General features: G+C 36.9%; 2 protein-coding genes across 2 annotated transcripts; both read left to right on the top strand.

The window, feature by feature from the left end:
• The first annotated feature begins 2,539 nt into the window (after positions 1-2,539).
• LOC104850424 (olfactory receptor 11H6) lies at positions 2,540-3,481 on the top strand. Its single transcript, XM_010607385.1, has one exon. It carries the CDS (start codon positions 2,540-2,542, stop codon positions 3,479-3,481), a length of 942 nt encoding a protein of 313 aa, XP_010605687.1.
• A 7,842-nt stretch (positions 3,482-11,323) lies between these two features.
• On the top strand, positions 11,324-15,012 carry LOC104850426 (olfactory receptor 11G2). The gene is made up of 2 exons (XM_010607387.1): positions 11,324-11,399; positions 14,066-15,012. The coding sequence occupies exon 2, from the start codon at positions 14,077-14,079 to the stop codon at positions 15,010-15,012; it is 936 nt and encodes a 311-aa protein (XP_010605689.1). The 5' UTR covers positions 11,324-11,399; positions 14,066-14,076.
• Positions 15,013-15,972: the final 960 nt, after the last annotated feature.

The following is a 15,972-nucleotide window of genomic DNA, read 5'->3' as shown; positions in this document are numbered from 1 at the left end:
TTGGTACGAGGAATTGAACTCAAGACTTTAAGCTTGCAAGGCAGGCAAGAGCACCACTGAGCTAAATTCCTAGTCCTAAAAATATCATTTAAAATAATCTAAAAGCATAAAGGGAGAGTACTGTTCTAGAATCTTGGCATTTCACCTCATAACTCTATGGTCTGTGCTCCAGGGTACTGTTGATAGAATAATAGTACCTATTAATGATGTCATGTTAGAAGCAAGGGTTAACAAGAGAAATAGTCTTTTGCTTAACATGTATGTTTTTAAACTTTAAAGAAAGTAGCTCTTCTCCAGCCATAGAGTGAATGTGACAATAAGAAAGAAAATGCAACCCTTAATGTCATAATTCTGACATAGACAAGATTATTTTTTATTTATTTAATGCATGTTTAATTATTTTATTTTCTTTCTTTAAACTCATTAGTACTTTTGCAATATATAATGATTGCATTCATTATAGGCAATATAACACATATCAATTCTTTTTCCCGCTCTCTCCACCTTCCATTTTTTTTGCAGGTGTCAGATTCATTTATTTATTTTATAAAACTTTATATAATTAATTATCATATATAGATAGATGCTCCCTGGTAGACAAATTGTTAGGGTTCAATGGTGTCTATGACAAACTAGAGATTCTAAAATTGATAGACTCAAAATAATGAATAAAATTGCATATGAAATAACAGGAAGGTAAACAAATGCCTCATATTCAAGAAAAAATTGTTTTGAGTTCATACTATCATAAGAGTAACTTTTCAATAGAGGAATATAACCAGGTACGTTAACAATAGGAAGAGAAGGTGTGATCACTTCTAGAGAAAATTGGTCCCAAGAGACAATTAGTGGGCTCTCAAGGGAAGAGAGCATTTGGGACTGACAGTCTTCCCCCAGAAAGTCCCACTTTGGAAATACACAGAAGACTGTACCCCCAAGGATGAGTAAGTTGAGGTATCACAGCAACCTAGATAAGCCTCTGTATAGTAAATATGCCAATCCCTCTTCAAACCTTACCTTTGTAGCTACTGGTTACCAAAAATATCATGCCCTCCATCATGTCTACCTTTTGCTACAGTCAAAACAGAAGATTACAAGTCAGACCTGCCAGTTCTATAAGGATATGGGCTCAGGAGCAATACAAGCCTAAGACAGCTCTTAAATGTGCATTTTACCTCTGCCTTCATTTGTGTGGCTGAAAAAATACAACCCCTCAAGTTACATGAATGGATGAAAAGAGACTCATTTTCACAAGTAAGAGTGTTGGGAAATTCCAGGACAGAAGAACTCAGTTGTGTTTAACTTCTGTCTTTATTAACTAGCACTTGGGCCTAATAAGAAATAGCTGTTTAGGGGAAAAGAAAATGTAGTGAAATGAAATCTGGAAAGGACTGATAAAAAGGCTATGGAGAAGTAGATCTGAGAAACCTTCAACTCTACTTCATTATAAGTAATATTTGGTCCAACCATTAGGATAGGAAAGCAACAAGATAATTTAGGATTCCAGGTTGATGGAATCCCACTTGGACTGCAAAATAATAGGAATCCTCATACATGTCACTCATCAAGTATTTCTTGATTTTTGTATTCTCTTTTCTGGATTCTGGGGTACTCACAACTATTCTATGCCTAAAAGGATCTAGTTACAGGATTTAAAGGAAACGAAGTAAGGTGAAAGGTGGAAAATTATGAATCACTTTCATTCTATGAAGCATTCAAAATTACCCTTAATGGTATCCCATGATGTGATCTGGAAAGTATCATTTTTGTGATGAACACATAAATAAGTAATCTTAGGTAGCACACTTTAAAAAAAAAGTATCCAGTACTGTGTTTTATACTTCTATTTACTCGAATGAATATCTTTACTCCATCATTTTCACTTTGGGTCTTTTAGACTCAAAAGGTAATAATCCTCATTAATATAGTAGATCCAGAAAACAAATGAACAAATTAAAGGTGTGAATGTTGGTAACCCTAACACTAATCTAGAATATAAGTGAAGTGCACAAAATTTTCACTATGCTATGTGTTACCCCTTTCTTTCATTCTTTGCCTTTGATGTCTAGTGTTTGTCTTTCTGATTCCAAAACTCTATGCAACTAAAAGTCTGGATCCAATATTAAGGGTTAGGATTTACATTTGCACTTAGAGACAGAGACAGTCATCAACCACCAAGCAGCTTATTGTGTATGATCATATCTCATGAGAAAATTTGGAAGGGGAGCTGACAGACTATGAAACAATTCAGTGTCTGATCACATAAAGCTCTCTCAGGGCCAGGGATTTAGCTCAGTTGTTCTGCCACCTGCTTTGCAAGCGCAAGGACCCGAGTTCGATCACCAGTCTTCCCCCCCCCAAAAAAAAAGCTCTCTCAGAGTTTGATAGTCTTCAGCAGTATACTTATCATTAATTCAATAGAATAATAGAATCATAAGAACTTAGGAGTACTTAGAAAATGTAGAATGTCTATCAAGATTAGGAAATGAGGTCACTTGTGTCATTTTCATTTTCATCTTCTCTGCACCTTAGGAAAGCCATGAATATGTCAGAAGCCAAAAGAGTGACTGAGTTCATACTCCTGACTTTTCCCTGCTCCAGAGATGTTCAGATCCTCCTCTTCCTGCTGTTCTCTGTGTCCTACATCCTGACCCTGATGGGAAATGGGGCCATCGTGTGTGCGGTGAAGGTGGACCACAGGCTACATACCCCTATGTACCTCCTATTGGCCAACTTCTCATTCCTCGAGATCTGTTACATCAACTCCACCATTCCCAACATGCTGACAAACTTCCTTTCTGAGTCCAAAGCCATCTCTTTTACAGCCTGCTTCCTCCAGTTTTACTTCTTCTTCTCCTTGGGCATTGCTGAGACTTTCCTACTCCCCCTTATGGCTTTTGACAGATACTTAGCCATCTGCCAGCCTCTCCACTACCCTACCATCATGAACAATCGTCTCTGCATAAATTTGGTTGTCCTCTGCTGGGTGACAGCCTTCCTCTGTTATCCAGTCCCCATCTACTTTATCACACAGCTCCCTTTTTGTGGCCCAAACACGATTGACCACTTTGTCTGCGACCCCGGTCCTCTTTTGGCTTTGTCCTGCATCCCCGCACCTGGAATTGAGCTTTCTTGTTCTTTGCTGAGCTCATTTATTATTTTCATCACCTTCTTTTTCATCCTTGCATCCTACACACTGGTTCTCAGAGCAGTGTTTCGTGTGCCATCAGGAGCTGGCAGACGTAAAGCCTTCTCCACCTGTGGTTCCCACCTAGTTGTGGTGTCTCTGTTCTACGGAACCATCATGATGATGTACATCAGCCCAAACTCTGGAAATCCAGCGGGGACACAGAAGATTGTAACCTTGATCTATTCCTCAGTGACCCCACTCATAAACCCACTGATTTACAGTCTCCGGAACAAGGACATGAAGGCAGCCTTGAGAAAAATTCAGAAATGCACAAAAATTAGTCAAGATTAATGAGAACTCATGAAAAAGTCATGTTTCCCCTCCATATTTCTCCCACTTAAAAGTAAGTCTTTGTTCATTGGTTCTTAGAAACTTAGACTTCAAACCTGCTAATTTCTGACTTTCAAGTACTGGTCAAGAATATATCGACTAGAGCAGACATTGCCTGCAACTTAGAATGTGATAGCTAATAATTTGAATTAACTGACTTGGATATCTCTTAGACTCTTCTCATACTCTGATCCCAAAAAAACTGCTCAAATTTACCTGATGTCACTCATCTAGTAATTGGCCTCATTTTTTTTTACCTCTAGTAAGGTCAATCCATTCTGACAATTGGCTTTTCTGGCCTAAAGATCTTTTCCTTCTCCTAACAGAATAATAATAGAACATTCACACATTAACACATCATAACTGAGTCAAAATTTTTATTTGATACTCAAATGGTTAGCAAAAGTCTACATCACTATCTCAATTTGTCTGTTGGGAAGTTTTTTTGTTGTTGTTTTTTGTTTTTTGTTTAAAGGACAGATTCCCAGGTCTTTCCCCAAGTTGCATTCCACACTGGAAATATTCGTTTCAATTTCACCCAGTTGCCCTGTACTAGTACAGAGACTGATCTGATAGAGCATATTTTTTATGTACTTGACATTAGGTAAAAACATAGAAAGCTTTTATTAGTTGAAAGAAGAGAAAGAAGTTACCAAGAGTTCCATAAGTGATGAAAACAGTCATGATAGTAGCAGTAGCAGTTTCCTTTCCTAACTCAACTTTCAAGTCCTGCACTCATAAAATAAGAAATATGTAGTGTCTTCTTAACCTTTTCTACCTGTGCAAGATAATTTACATACCTGGACATAAGTTTACATTTCAGAAGAAGATTGGTGTGTGAAGCCATTACATTTTTAGGTTAATTTCAAGTGAAAGAAATTGAAATGACCCAGAATTGACCACAACCCAGATGTGGTAAAAGTAAGCAGAACAAATGCCAGTGAGTCTAATATTCCAAGATGAAGAAAGATGCAGAAAAAAATTGATGATGGATCCCAGTGACTTTGTCCAGCTATCTGGATGAAACAAATTAGGCATTTGGCACCTTGAATTGATGTATATCATCATTCAGGGAGTATCCATATACCTCTTTGGAATACAGTGGAATTATACCAACAAAGAAGATAAAGTCCCTTCCTTCGAAAACTTACATTCTGGAGAGGAAGACAACTGCTGAGCAAATCAATTCATGACTTTAATTTTTGTAATCATGAGTAACAGTAAAACACAGAGGAGAACATAAATATAGAAAAAGTTAGGATATAATATAGTATGACAGGATAGTATGATAGGAGATAGTTTTGATAGGGTAGTCAGAGAATTGCTTTTGTAAGGAGGCAAATTTCAAAAAAAATGTATAAGGCTGTAAAACTCTAGGGTAGTTAAGTACTATGTAAAGAATGGGTATAAATTTGTGTTTTCAAAGAATTAGAAAAGATTAATTTTGGCAATCATGAAAGGGCAGCCAGGTGTGGTGGTGCATGCCTTTAATCCCAGCACTGGGGAGGCTGAAACAGGAGGATCTCTGTAAGTTTGAGACCAGCCTGGGCTACAAAGTGAGTTCCAGGTCAGTCTCAACTACATAGTGAGACCCTGTCTCAAAAAAAAAAGAAACGAAAAGAAAAAGAAAGGAAATGGCATATGAAGAAGAAAAAGTGAACAGGATCAGAATCTAGAGCCTTCTGGACCAGTTTGATATGATGACTTAGTGAATCTTCTCAGTACAAGATGTTAGGAGGAAAACTGAAAAAGAATCCCACTACTCTCACAAGCTCTTCTTAACCTGGAACCAACTTACCCACATATTTACTTATATGTACCTTGTCTTATTTCACTTTACCTTGTTGAACCAAAGACCTAACAATGAGGCACTGATGTTTAATTACAGATATAGATCAGTGGAAAAAAACAGAGCATCCAGGTATATAGCCATATATAGAGAACTACTTTTCAACAAAAGTGTCAGAGCAATTCAGCATAGAATTGCTAGTAGTTTAATTAAATAGTACTAGAATAGTTGCACATCTATATCAAAAGAATTGAACTTTATTATTTCAACACCTTATAAAATACATCAAGCTGTATATTGTAAATGCATACTAACAAAAATAGGTTAAAAAGAAAAGAAAAATAGAAATAAGAAAGATTGAAAATCAAGTCAAAATTTAAACATAAAATCAGATCAAAGGTTTTTTGAAAATTAAAATTTGTTTACTTATAAAGACGGGTTCACAAACTGGGAGACTTCCAACAAAAGTAAAAGAAACAAAGCCATAGACACTATATGGCTATCTTATAAAGCATAAAAAAGAAGTATTTTGACACTTTTAATTGGCTGTGACATATTAAAGATCCATTAAAGGAAAGTAAAGGTATATAAGCTTGTTTATGCATAGCTGATTAATTTTGTTTAATTATGATAGCACATTTTGTGGAGGTTTTTTTGGATGTAGAGCTAATGTTTGAGGGAAATTAAAATAAGTTTTGGTTAAATGGTCATAAGAGTGGGCTTCAGGTATTTAAAAAGGAGAATGGGGAAAGAAAGCAGTAAACAGTACTAAGATGTGATATGTATATCATCTACTAGTACTCCACAATGTATTTATTACTTATCACAAAAGTAGGCTAATAAAAATTGTTTAAAAAATAAAATACACAAAATTAATCATGGACATAGAACTATAAAACTTCCAGAAGAAAATATATGGGAATATTCTTGTATCTGGCTTATATAAATATGTCTTAAATACTAAAACAAAAACATTTTTCATAAAAGAGCAAATTGAACTGCATCAAAGTTAAATACATTTTCCCTTAGAAAGACTCTGTCAAGAAAAACACAGCTACACGGGAAAAAAATAATTCACAAAGCATATATTTGTTAAACAATTTGCATTCAGAGTACATAAAAAATGCTTTAAAAATAAAGCGATGAGCCATAAAGGAGCATAAAGTTAAGTCATCCGTAAGACAATGGATGCACCTCGAGATTACAATGTTAAGTGAAATAAATCAGACACACAAGTCTAGATATCACATGGTTTCTCTTACATGAAAAACTTAGTATATGAACAAAGTACAAACAGAAGACAGGTAAGAGGAAAAAACAGAAAAAGAAACCAGTTATTGTATTCTAAAAGTGTACCTTGATATGTATAATTGTCTTACGTGTTTTATAGATATTTTAGTCCTACTAGTTTGGTTTCTGTATATATGATAATTAACTTTCCAAGAACTTTTAAGATAAATAAATGAATCTGATGCTAGCAAACTAAAAGAGGTGAGGCAGAGAGAGGGTGAAAAACATGATTGAGAGGTTTTTAGTACATGTACCAATTCCCTACAATGAATGTAATTACCACATACTGCAAATGTGTACAATAAAATTTTAAAATAAATAACTCAAATTAAAAAATGAGAAAATAGCACCTTATAGAGATAGAGGTCTTACCACTCATACTCATTGCAATGTTATTCACAATAGCCAAGAAATCAGTGAGTACGTGTGTGGTGATTTGGATGGAGCACGTGCCCCAAAGGCCTCGTGGGCTCACATGCAGGGCTTTGGAGAGTGAACGAATGATGGGGGCCACATTTCTGTTAGGAGGTGGGGCCTGGTCAGAGGCCCCTTTCTATGGGGCTTGATAAATTGAAATGACATTCATCATTGGAAAGTTGCACCTTTACATAATCTATCTTGATTATTTTTCCCCATTCCCCTGCCCTCCCTTCAACCCCTCCACCCCTCCCTATTTGCAAAGATTTTGCTTCCATATTTTCATTTTCTCATATTAATTCCACTCCCTTCTTTGGTCTCTCAACCCATCCCACTTCCACTTCCCCTTTTGACCTTTTCTTCCTATTTCACATTATCAATTATACATTTTGATCCTTATTTAAACTTTTAGTTTTTCACACCAGAGAAACTATTTGGTACTTAAGAGTAAGGCCTCAATTTACATCCATTTAGCTGTAAATTACTTTCTTTAGGGCTGAGTAGTACTCCATTTTGAAACACACACACACACACACACACACACACACATATCTTTATCCAGTCTCCAGTTGATTGACAATTGGGCTGTTTCCAAGTTTTAGCTATTATAAACTGTGCCTCTATGAATGGATGCATATATATCGCTAAGGTATGATTCTTTTGGGAGATACCCATCAGAGGAATAGCTGGGTCAAATGGGACCACTAATCCTAGTTTTTTGAGGTATCTCCATATTGATTTCCACAGTGGTTGCACCAGTCTGCACTCCCACCAACAATGGAGAAGAGTTCTTCTCTCCCCACAACCCTGCTAGCATTTATTATTGGCTGATTTCTTGATAGCAGCCATTCTTACTGGAGTGAGATGGAATCTCAGTGTTGTTTTCATCTGCAACTCTCAAATGACCAGTGATGTTGAACATTTTTCTCATGTTTATTTGCTTTTTTTACTTCTTTGAAAAAATATCAGTTAATTTCAGATGCCCATTTTTGAATTGGGTTCTCCATTTCTTTTTATCCCACACTTATCCTTCACAATCTCTGAGCATTGCTATCCTATTTTTTTTTCTATAGGTTCAATTTTTTTTTTGGCTTTTGTGCCTGATTTATTTCACCTAATCTTTGGGAAGTGCACACTCATCTGCAGGGAGAGGAACAGCAGAGTTCCCCTAAAAAGTTTCCTAGAGGAAAAGAAAGAGATTACAAAGGCCTTGGGGAAACTTTGGGGATGAGGACCTTATTTCCTGTCTTGATTATGGTGATGGTTTCATAGTGCTTATGAGTAAAAATAAATCAAATTATATGTTTCTAAATGTATACAGTTTATTGCATGTAGATTATACAGCCACAAAAACTCTTCTAATCACATAGTCTCAGATCAAACCTAGAGATGAGGAAAAGATAAAAGAAATGCAGAAAAGAGATAAAAAGGGAAGAACAGAAAAGAGGTTAGAGGAGTGCAGATACCTCTGAATATTATTAATTAATTAACTAATTACACTTGCTTTTCTTGCCCATTTTCTCCACAGAACTTGGCCCTCTCCTTGCAAACCATTCACAATATATGTTTGCAATGAACTGAATGCTTGTTTTTTCCCCAGTGTTGTGGCTACTTGGAGGTTGAGCTCTTAGAAGATGATTAGGCCAGGATGGTTGAGCACTCTGACTAACATTAGTGCCCTCATGAAAGAGGCCTGCGATCCCCAGAATAAAAAAAAAATGAGGTCCAAGAAATCCCTTACCCTTCTACTATATGCATGTAGATGTAGGGAGTTGGCACCACTTGTGAACTAGCCCTCCTTAGACAGAATCTCCTGAAAGCTTGATCTTAGATTCCCAAACCTCCAGAACTGTGAGAAATAAATTTCTATTGTTTAAAATATAACCATTTTATGGTATTTAGTAATAATATCCAAACACACTAAAATAGGGATTGTTTACATTTTCTAGATGGCAAAATTGCCTCAGAGCACATTACTTAAGTGTCTGCTTTGTGCTTGAGTGGCTTTGTTTTACCAACAAGTGGCAAGCAACTGGGAAATGGGGCCAAAAAGTGAACAAGGATGTACTGCAGTGTCACACTTGCCAGTACAGGGACTGTGAAATTCTATAAGATATAAATTGTCCCCACCTGAGAAAGTGAACTCATATGTTTTTTAGGTGAAAACCTCTGCACAGTAGGGAAATGGGAGATCAGTTGTGTTAAAAGATCTTCCTCTTTGTTGGAGGTGAGTAAACTCAGAGCCAACCTCCTCTTTATCTCTGTTCAGAAAGAAGCTGCAAAAAGACTGCAGCTGACTGACCCTTGTTAAAGTAGCAACATCCTGGAGCCTGGAAGTTGTCCATAGATAGAGTTGTCTTCTTAGAGATCTCTGAATAAAGTCCCATGGGGAAAACTGTTTGCTTCAAAGCCACCTTATTTTAAGTTTGTTAATGTCTTTAGTCCAAGGCCACAGGAATAATTCTATATGAACAAGTTATGTTGACTACTCTTCATAACAAGGGACAATATAAACCATGAAGAAATCCTGAAATGTCCCTGTAAGATGATTTTTAAGAGAACCAACTGAAAGATTTGTGCTTTGATAGGGTGATTTGGGGGAAAGTCTAAGGAAATTGTAGTAGGGTGTAATTGGACATCATATAAAAGGGTACTTTGACAGCTAGGAGTCTTAAAAATCTCACAGAAAGAAGGAAAGTAAAATGGTAATTGGTCCCCCAAAAGGTATCAGTTACTCATTTTAGACAAGATAGGAGAATGCTTGATAATTTATGGGTGGCACTGCAATATTGTTCTTGCCTATTTTTAGGGAACATTATGAAGTCAGTTTGTTTTATCTCATTTTATCATGATCTCTGAGCTTGTATGAGGTTGTATTCTGTTAAATCAGGTCAATAAGAGAATAGTACAATTTAGCTGTGTCAGACCAGCTTGTGTAACTGAGGCCCCGCTGTGAATGTCAGCTGTGTTAGGGACATTTAAGGCTGCTTTTACTTCCTTCGGATTTGCAGGATTATTCATTGGCCACACTTAGAGGAGTTAGAGAGAGTATTACTGGTTGGCTAACTACTTAATCAAGCAGTCAATTAGCTTTTTTTTAATATTTTAGTCTACCCTTGATGAGTTTAAAGCATGCAAAGGTATTGTATCAACTTGCACACACACACAAAAAAAAAAACAAGAATTAAGACATGCCCCAGGGAAAGTGATAACAAGCACAGAATGTCTCTTGACAGGGTGCTCCTTTTAGAAGCAATAAATGGATCCTCAAGGATCAGCAGAAACCTGGTAACTTGCTTCCTGTCAGGCTCTGCTTACAATCCCTCCATCCTTCAGCAAGTAAACTCAAGGATCCTTGTCACAATTTCCACCTTTCTCATCACTCTGGTTCTGCCACAAAGATTATCACTGCTAAGAAAATTAAAAGGAAACTCCTGCAATCTTCACTTTGGGATTCCTTTTTGTGATATAGGTAATAAGACAATATATTGTTCAGAAGGACAAAAACTATAGCTGCAGAACATAATTCTGCCTCTACTCACAGCTAGAATTCTTCTACCCCCAGCTGTCTTTGAATTTCTGACATTCATACTTATAGACCAATATTTCCTAAACTCTTAGTGGTCAGGAACTGATCAAGATATTGCTGGAGCCCTTTCAAAACATATTATTGTGTGCACTTTATAACTAGGACAGTATTAACTTACCATGACTGACAAAGAAAGCTCCACCCTAAATTTGGGAATGTTTGTTAGACACAGCTATCTACCATTTGTCCCAATCTCAACGACTATCCTTACTTTTTAAAAGTATTTTCTGGAAATAGATTAGCCAGTGCTGCAGATATACTAGTCCTTTCACCAAAAAAAAAAAAAAAAAAAAAAAAAAGTGTAGGAGGAAATTGTGTTGTCCTGAGGTATGGACTGACTGTGGAGAGTGGAACAACAAAGTAAAGTAATTCAAAGATTTCTACTACATCAAATTTTGAAGGAAAATTAAAATTTGAGGAAATGTTTTCCTTTCAAACTATGTTTTGACACAGCCTGCCTGATTCAGCTTTTCTGAAGTTTACTGACAAGTAAATTAGTTCCCCAAAAGGCACTTGTGGCTGTTCATTAACAGTGCTAGGAGCCTGGTGCCATAACCACACAGCACTTTACCTGTGTTCCCAGCAGCAGATGTGGGGTGAATTGACTAGATCTTTAATTTTGTTTTGTTTGGCTTTTTCTGTTGTTTGTTTTTGTTTTTGTTTGGGATGGAACTCAGGGCTACATCCACAGCCTTAGAATTTTTCATTTAAGTTTGGTTTGGGTTTTGACAGTTCCACCTGAGACTTTTGGCACAACATAGTTTCTTCTGCACAGAGGAGAGAAGTAATAAAAGGTAAGGAAGAGTGAGGTCTGCTTAAATATGTTAAATTTGACATAAAATAGTTTTGATCCACTTAGAATTGTTTTCACATCTTTCTTACTCTTGATAACATCTCTGTAAGACTTCCAGAGACAGAATTGTTCAGGGGGAATAGTTTTACTCAAAGGTCAAACATGATTTATATTTCAGCTGTTATTTTTTTAAGTAATCTGCTGCTGCTGCTGCTGCTGCTGCTGCTGCTGCTGCTGCTGCTGCTGCATGGAAAATGAAGTGTAAAAGGGAGAAAAGATGAGCTGCTTTAGGATGCCACTGCAGAAAATTGATAGAGAAAAAGTATGATGACTTGAATTTAGAGCACAACAGTAGAGAAAAATAGAAATACGTGAGTCATATGTTAGCAATAGAAGCAGCCAGTCTTACTGATGAGTTAGACTTGGGAGATAAGAAAAGGAAATAAATGTAACACTAAAACAGACTGGAGGAGGGGAGTTCTTGAACAGTAACAAAACCTTTCATTGCTAAATATAATTTGAAATGATGAGCAAAATGATTATCTCAGAATGCAACCTTTTAGAAATACCCTGCCCTACGTCTTGATTTGAAATGCCCAATCATATTTAGTAACATATTCTTTTGATTTACAAAGAACTGACTGACTTTATCTGAGTATTAAACCTGTAGATGTAAAAAGTATTTAAATTTATATAATTTATGATCTACAAGTCATATTCACCTGCTGTAGTAAATTTTCCTTAGTCACTCCTTCCATTCTTTTAGCAGGCATGTACTCTTATGGCTCCAAAAGAAGTTTTAATTAAATAGTTGCTTCAGACATGACCGTAATGTTAACATCTTCATTCTTTTTTTTTTAAACCAACCATTTGTATTTATTAATTTATTTGTTTATTTATTTATTTTTGGTACCAGGGATCAAACTCAGGTCCTTGCCCTTGCAAGGCAGGTGGTAGAACCATTGGGCTAAATTCTCGGCCCTAATATCTTTATTCTTAAAGAAAATATCTTAAGGCAAAATGTATTAGATATGTACAGGGACTGGGGATTTTGCTCAGTGGTGCCACCACCTGCCTCACAAGTGCAAAGCCCTACCTAGATCACCAGTACAAAAAATAAATAAATAATAGATATATAATGCCATCTACATGATGTTATTTCATAGGCTTTGGTGAAGTCCTTAACATTAAGAAGGCCGATGACAATCAGAACACTCATGCACTGCCAATGGGAGTGAAAAGTAGTACAGTAATGAAGGAAAACTCTTCAGCTTAATCTGCTAAAGTTGAAAATACACACTCTACACATATGAATGTACAGAGAACCAGAAAAGATTCTGTATATGATCCTAATAATATTACTTCTAATAACCCCAAACTGAAAACAAATCAAGATATTCACCTTCAGTACAGTGCTTAAGTAAGTGGTGATTTGTTTCTATAATGAAATAGTATAGAGCAGTAGTAGTGGACCAGCTCCAGATACACTGGATAACCCAAATTTTACAGAGTTCCAAGCACTGTTAAAAAAGAAATCACCAAACGTCCAGGCATAAAACTTCATTTGTGCAAAGCACAAAATCAGGAAAAAGTAAGAAAAAATGTATGTCATACTTATTAAATCATAAAGAAAGATAAGAAAGTGAGTTCTGTAAAGAAAGAAGAGTGTTACAACTGTAAGATAGAGGCACAGAGAGGGTGACTGGTATAGAGCATGAGAGCAGAGTCTAGGGTATGAGTGACACACTATTTCTTGACCTCGGTAGAAGTTACAGTGTTACTTTCGCTACAGTGTTTTAGTAAACTGTATATTGATATGTAATGTGTTTCCATACACTTCAAAATAAGGACATTTCTGCATATATCCATTGATACTCACTGAATCTTAAGGGCTTTTACAGATTAACAGCTATTATCTAACACGACAATATTTCAGGACTAGACTGAAATAGTGACCATTAATATATAAATGTTTACTGCATTACTCAAGTTGGCCTAAGGATATATCTGAGTGTGAATTTGTCTTTGAACTGTCATTTGTTATTGCTGGTGCATGTTTCCCCTTGGGTTATTACCGTGATTGCAGTGCATAATAAATATGTTCTCGTGGAGAATTTGGAACATACATATATTGCATCTTGATCTGTTATGGTCCTTCTAGATCTGTGAGGAAGAAATGACAGAAACAACAGACACACACACACACACACACACACACACACACACGACAAGGCTGCAGCCCCGAGGACCAAGTCACATTTATTTTTATACAGTCTTTTCGGGCAGCCCCCTCATCTACTAACAGTACAATTCTCCTACTTTATCTGTTTGTCAGAACATCCCAATTATCTCACAAGATTAATGATTCATGCTCAAGAAGCCCAGAGCTTGCAACTGGATTTCAGCCCCTCCCATTTCCTCAAAAGAGTACTCTGTCCCATTTGCATGCACAGAGTTTTCTAGTTTGAAGGTTAAAATGTCCTTGTAAAAGAATGTCTAGAGTAATCTGTCATGTTTGCAAGCACGGAGCTCAAGACATTTCCAAGGACAGTTCTGTTTACAGAGTCTTGTCTCATGAGATAATGTAAGCTGACAGCTGGACTTTGGTTTCTTACATTGTCTCAACCTCCTTCATTGATCTTTTTTACTTTCTCTTTTCTTTTTCAGCTCATAGACAGATGAAAACTTTCCATGCCCCCAGCAACTCCAGCACCATCACCGGCTTCATCCTCCTGGGCTTCCCCTGCCCCCAGGAGGGGCAGATCCTCCTCTTTGTGCTCTTCTCTGTTGTCTACCTCCTCACCCTCATGGGCAATGCTTCCATCATCTGTGCCGTGCACTGGGATCTGAGACTGCACACGCCCATGTACATCCTGCTGGCCAACTTCTCCTTCCTGGAGATCTGGTACGTCACCTCCACAGTCCCCAACATGTTGGCCAACTTCCTCTCTGACACCAAGGTCATCTCCTTCTCTGGGTGCTTTCTCCAGTTCTATTTCTTCTTCTCCTTGGGTTCCACTGAATGCTTTTTCCTGGCGGTTATGGCCTTTGATCGGTACCTTGCCATCTGCAGGCCTCTACACTATCCGTCCATGATGACCAGAGGTCTCTGCACCAATCTTGTGCTAGGCTGCTGGGTACTTGGTTTCCTCTGGTTCCCAGTTCCCATCATCATCATCTCCCAAATGTCCTTCTGTGGATCTAGGATTATTGACCACTTCTTGTGTGACCCAGGTCCTCTGTTAGCCCTTGCCTGTTACAGAGACCCTGCAGTAGAGTTGACTAGCTCCACCTTAAGTTCTCTACTTTTATTTATTCCCTTTGTCTTCATCATGGGTTCTTATGTGCTGGTTCTCAGAGCTGTGTTGAGAGTTCCTACAGCAGCAGGGCAAAGAAAGGCCTTCTCTACCTGTGGGTCCCACCTTACTGTGGTTTCTCTTTTCTATGGCTCAGTGATGGTTATGTATGTGAGCCCAACATCTGAGCATGAAGCTGGTATGCAGAAGATTGTGACTCTGTTTTATTCTGTAGTTACTCCACTCATTAACCCTGTTATATATAGCCTAAGAAACAAAGATATGAAATATGCAATGAAGAAATTACTGAGAAAATAAAAATAAGCCTTATCTTAAAATATTTCAAGTAAAATAATGTTTTTAGCTTCCTGATAAAAAAGAAAAGTAACTGATACCACTCAGAAAATTGGCCATGTTTTTGTTATTTCCCAGAATTTTTAAGGCTATAAAGGATTTCAAAGAAGTACTCAATTCCCTAAGTTTACCAATGATTGAACTATCTATTGAAAAAAATGAGTTGAATTTACAGGGGAAATATAATGAAAAGCAAATCTTCTACCCATAACAAATCTTTTCCACAAAGGTACAAGAAAAAGAGAACCGTTTCTATTTTAAGTATAAGACCAGAATGCAGTGTTGATGATAGACAATACATTAAGTGATTGCAAGAACAGAAATATTACTCTTGTTATATAGCAAAGTGAGTACAGCCCATTACATGTATACTTTCAAGATAGACAATTTAAATAGTCCCATTCATGGGCATGGCAAGGTAACGCTCACCAAAACTGTGCCTAAAGGATACAAACACAAAACAGCTACCAATAAAGTAATAGGATCTGACAATCTCACAGCTCTGCAAATCTCTATTTATACTTCCTTACCTCTACATTCTGCCTTCTATGTTCACAAACATTTATTCAAAGTCCTTCAACACTGGCCCTCTACTCAAGCCATAAAAATAATTCCAACAGTGTACACTCCTGTTTCTCACTTAATATTTCTATTTTCTTCCTCTCTTCTTAATGGCTTAACACCTTCTTGCTCTTCCTTTTTTCTTCTCCAGTTCTTTATCATTCTAGTCTGTTAATAGCAGTATAGTATAGTCAATAAGAGACATCGATAAGAGGGTGACATTGCTAAAGGAAGTTTTAGTGTAACATGATGGTTGGAACTGTTCACACTGTTATAACAAGTGGGGATTATAAACTGGCAAAACAGCCATCAGGCCTGATCCTATTAAGCTGAGTATGCAAACAAAGCCAGGATTGTATAACT

This window comes from Fukomys damarensis, unplaced genomic scaffold (genome assembly GCF_012274545.1).
Source record: "Fukomys damarensis isolate Sample0158 unplaced genomic scaffold, DMR_v1.0_HiC HiC_scaffold_17, whole genome shotgun sequence".
NCBI classification, from domain to species: Eukaryota; Metazoa; Chordata; class Mammalia; order Rodentia; family Bathyergidae; genus Fukomys; species Fukomys damarensis.
The sequence above is the reverse complement of the archived record's forward strand: the minus strand, read 5'-3'. Positions and strand labels throughout refer to the sequence as shown.

Coding starts and splice junctions, on each gene's coding strand:
- LOC104850424 (XM_010607385.1), top strand. CDS start 2,540: ATGAATATGTCAGAAGCCAAAAGAGTGACTGAGTTCATACTCCTGACT.
- LOC104850426 (XM_010607387.1), top strand. CDS start 14,077: ATGAAAACTTTCCATGCCCCCAGCAACTCCAGCACCATCACCGGCTTC.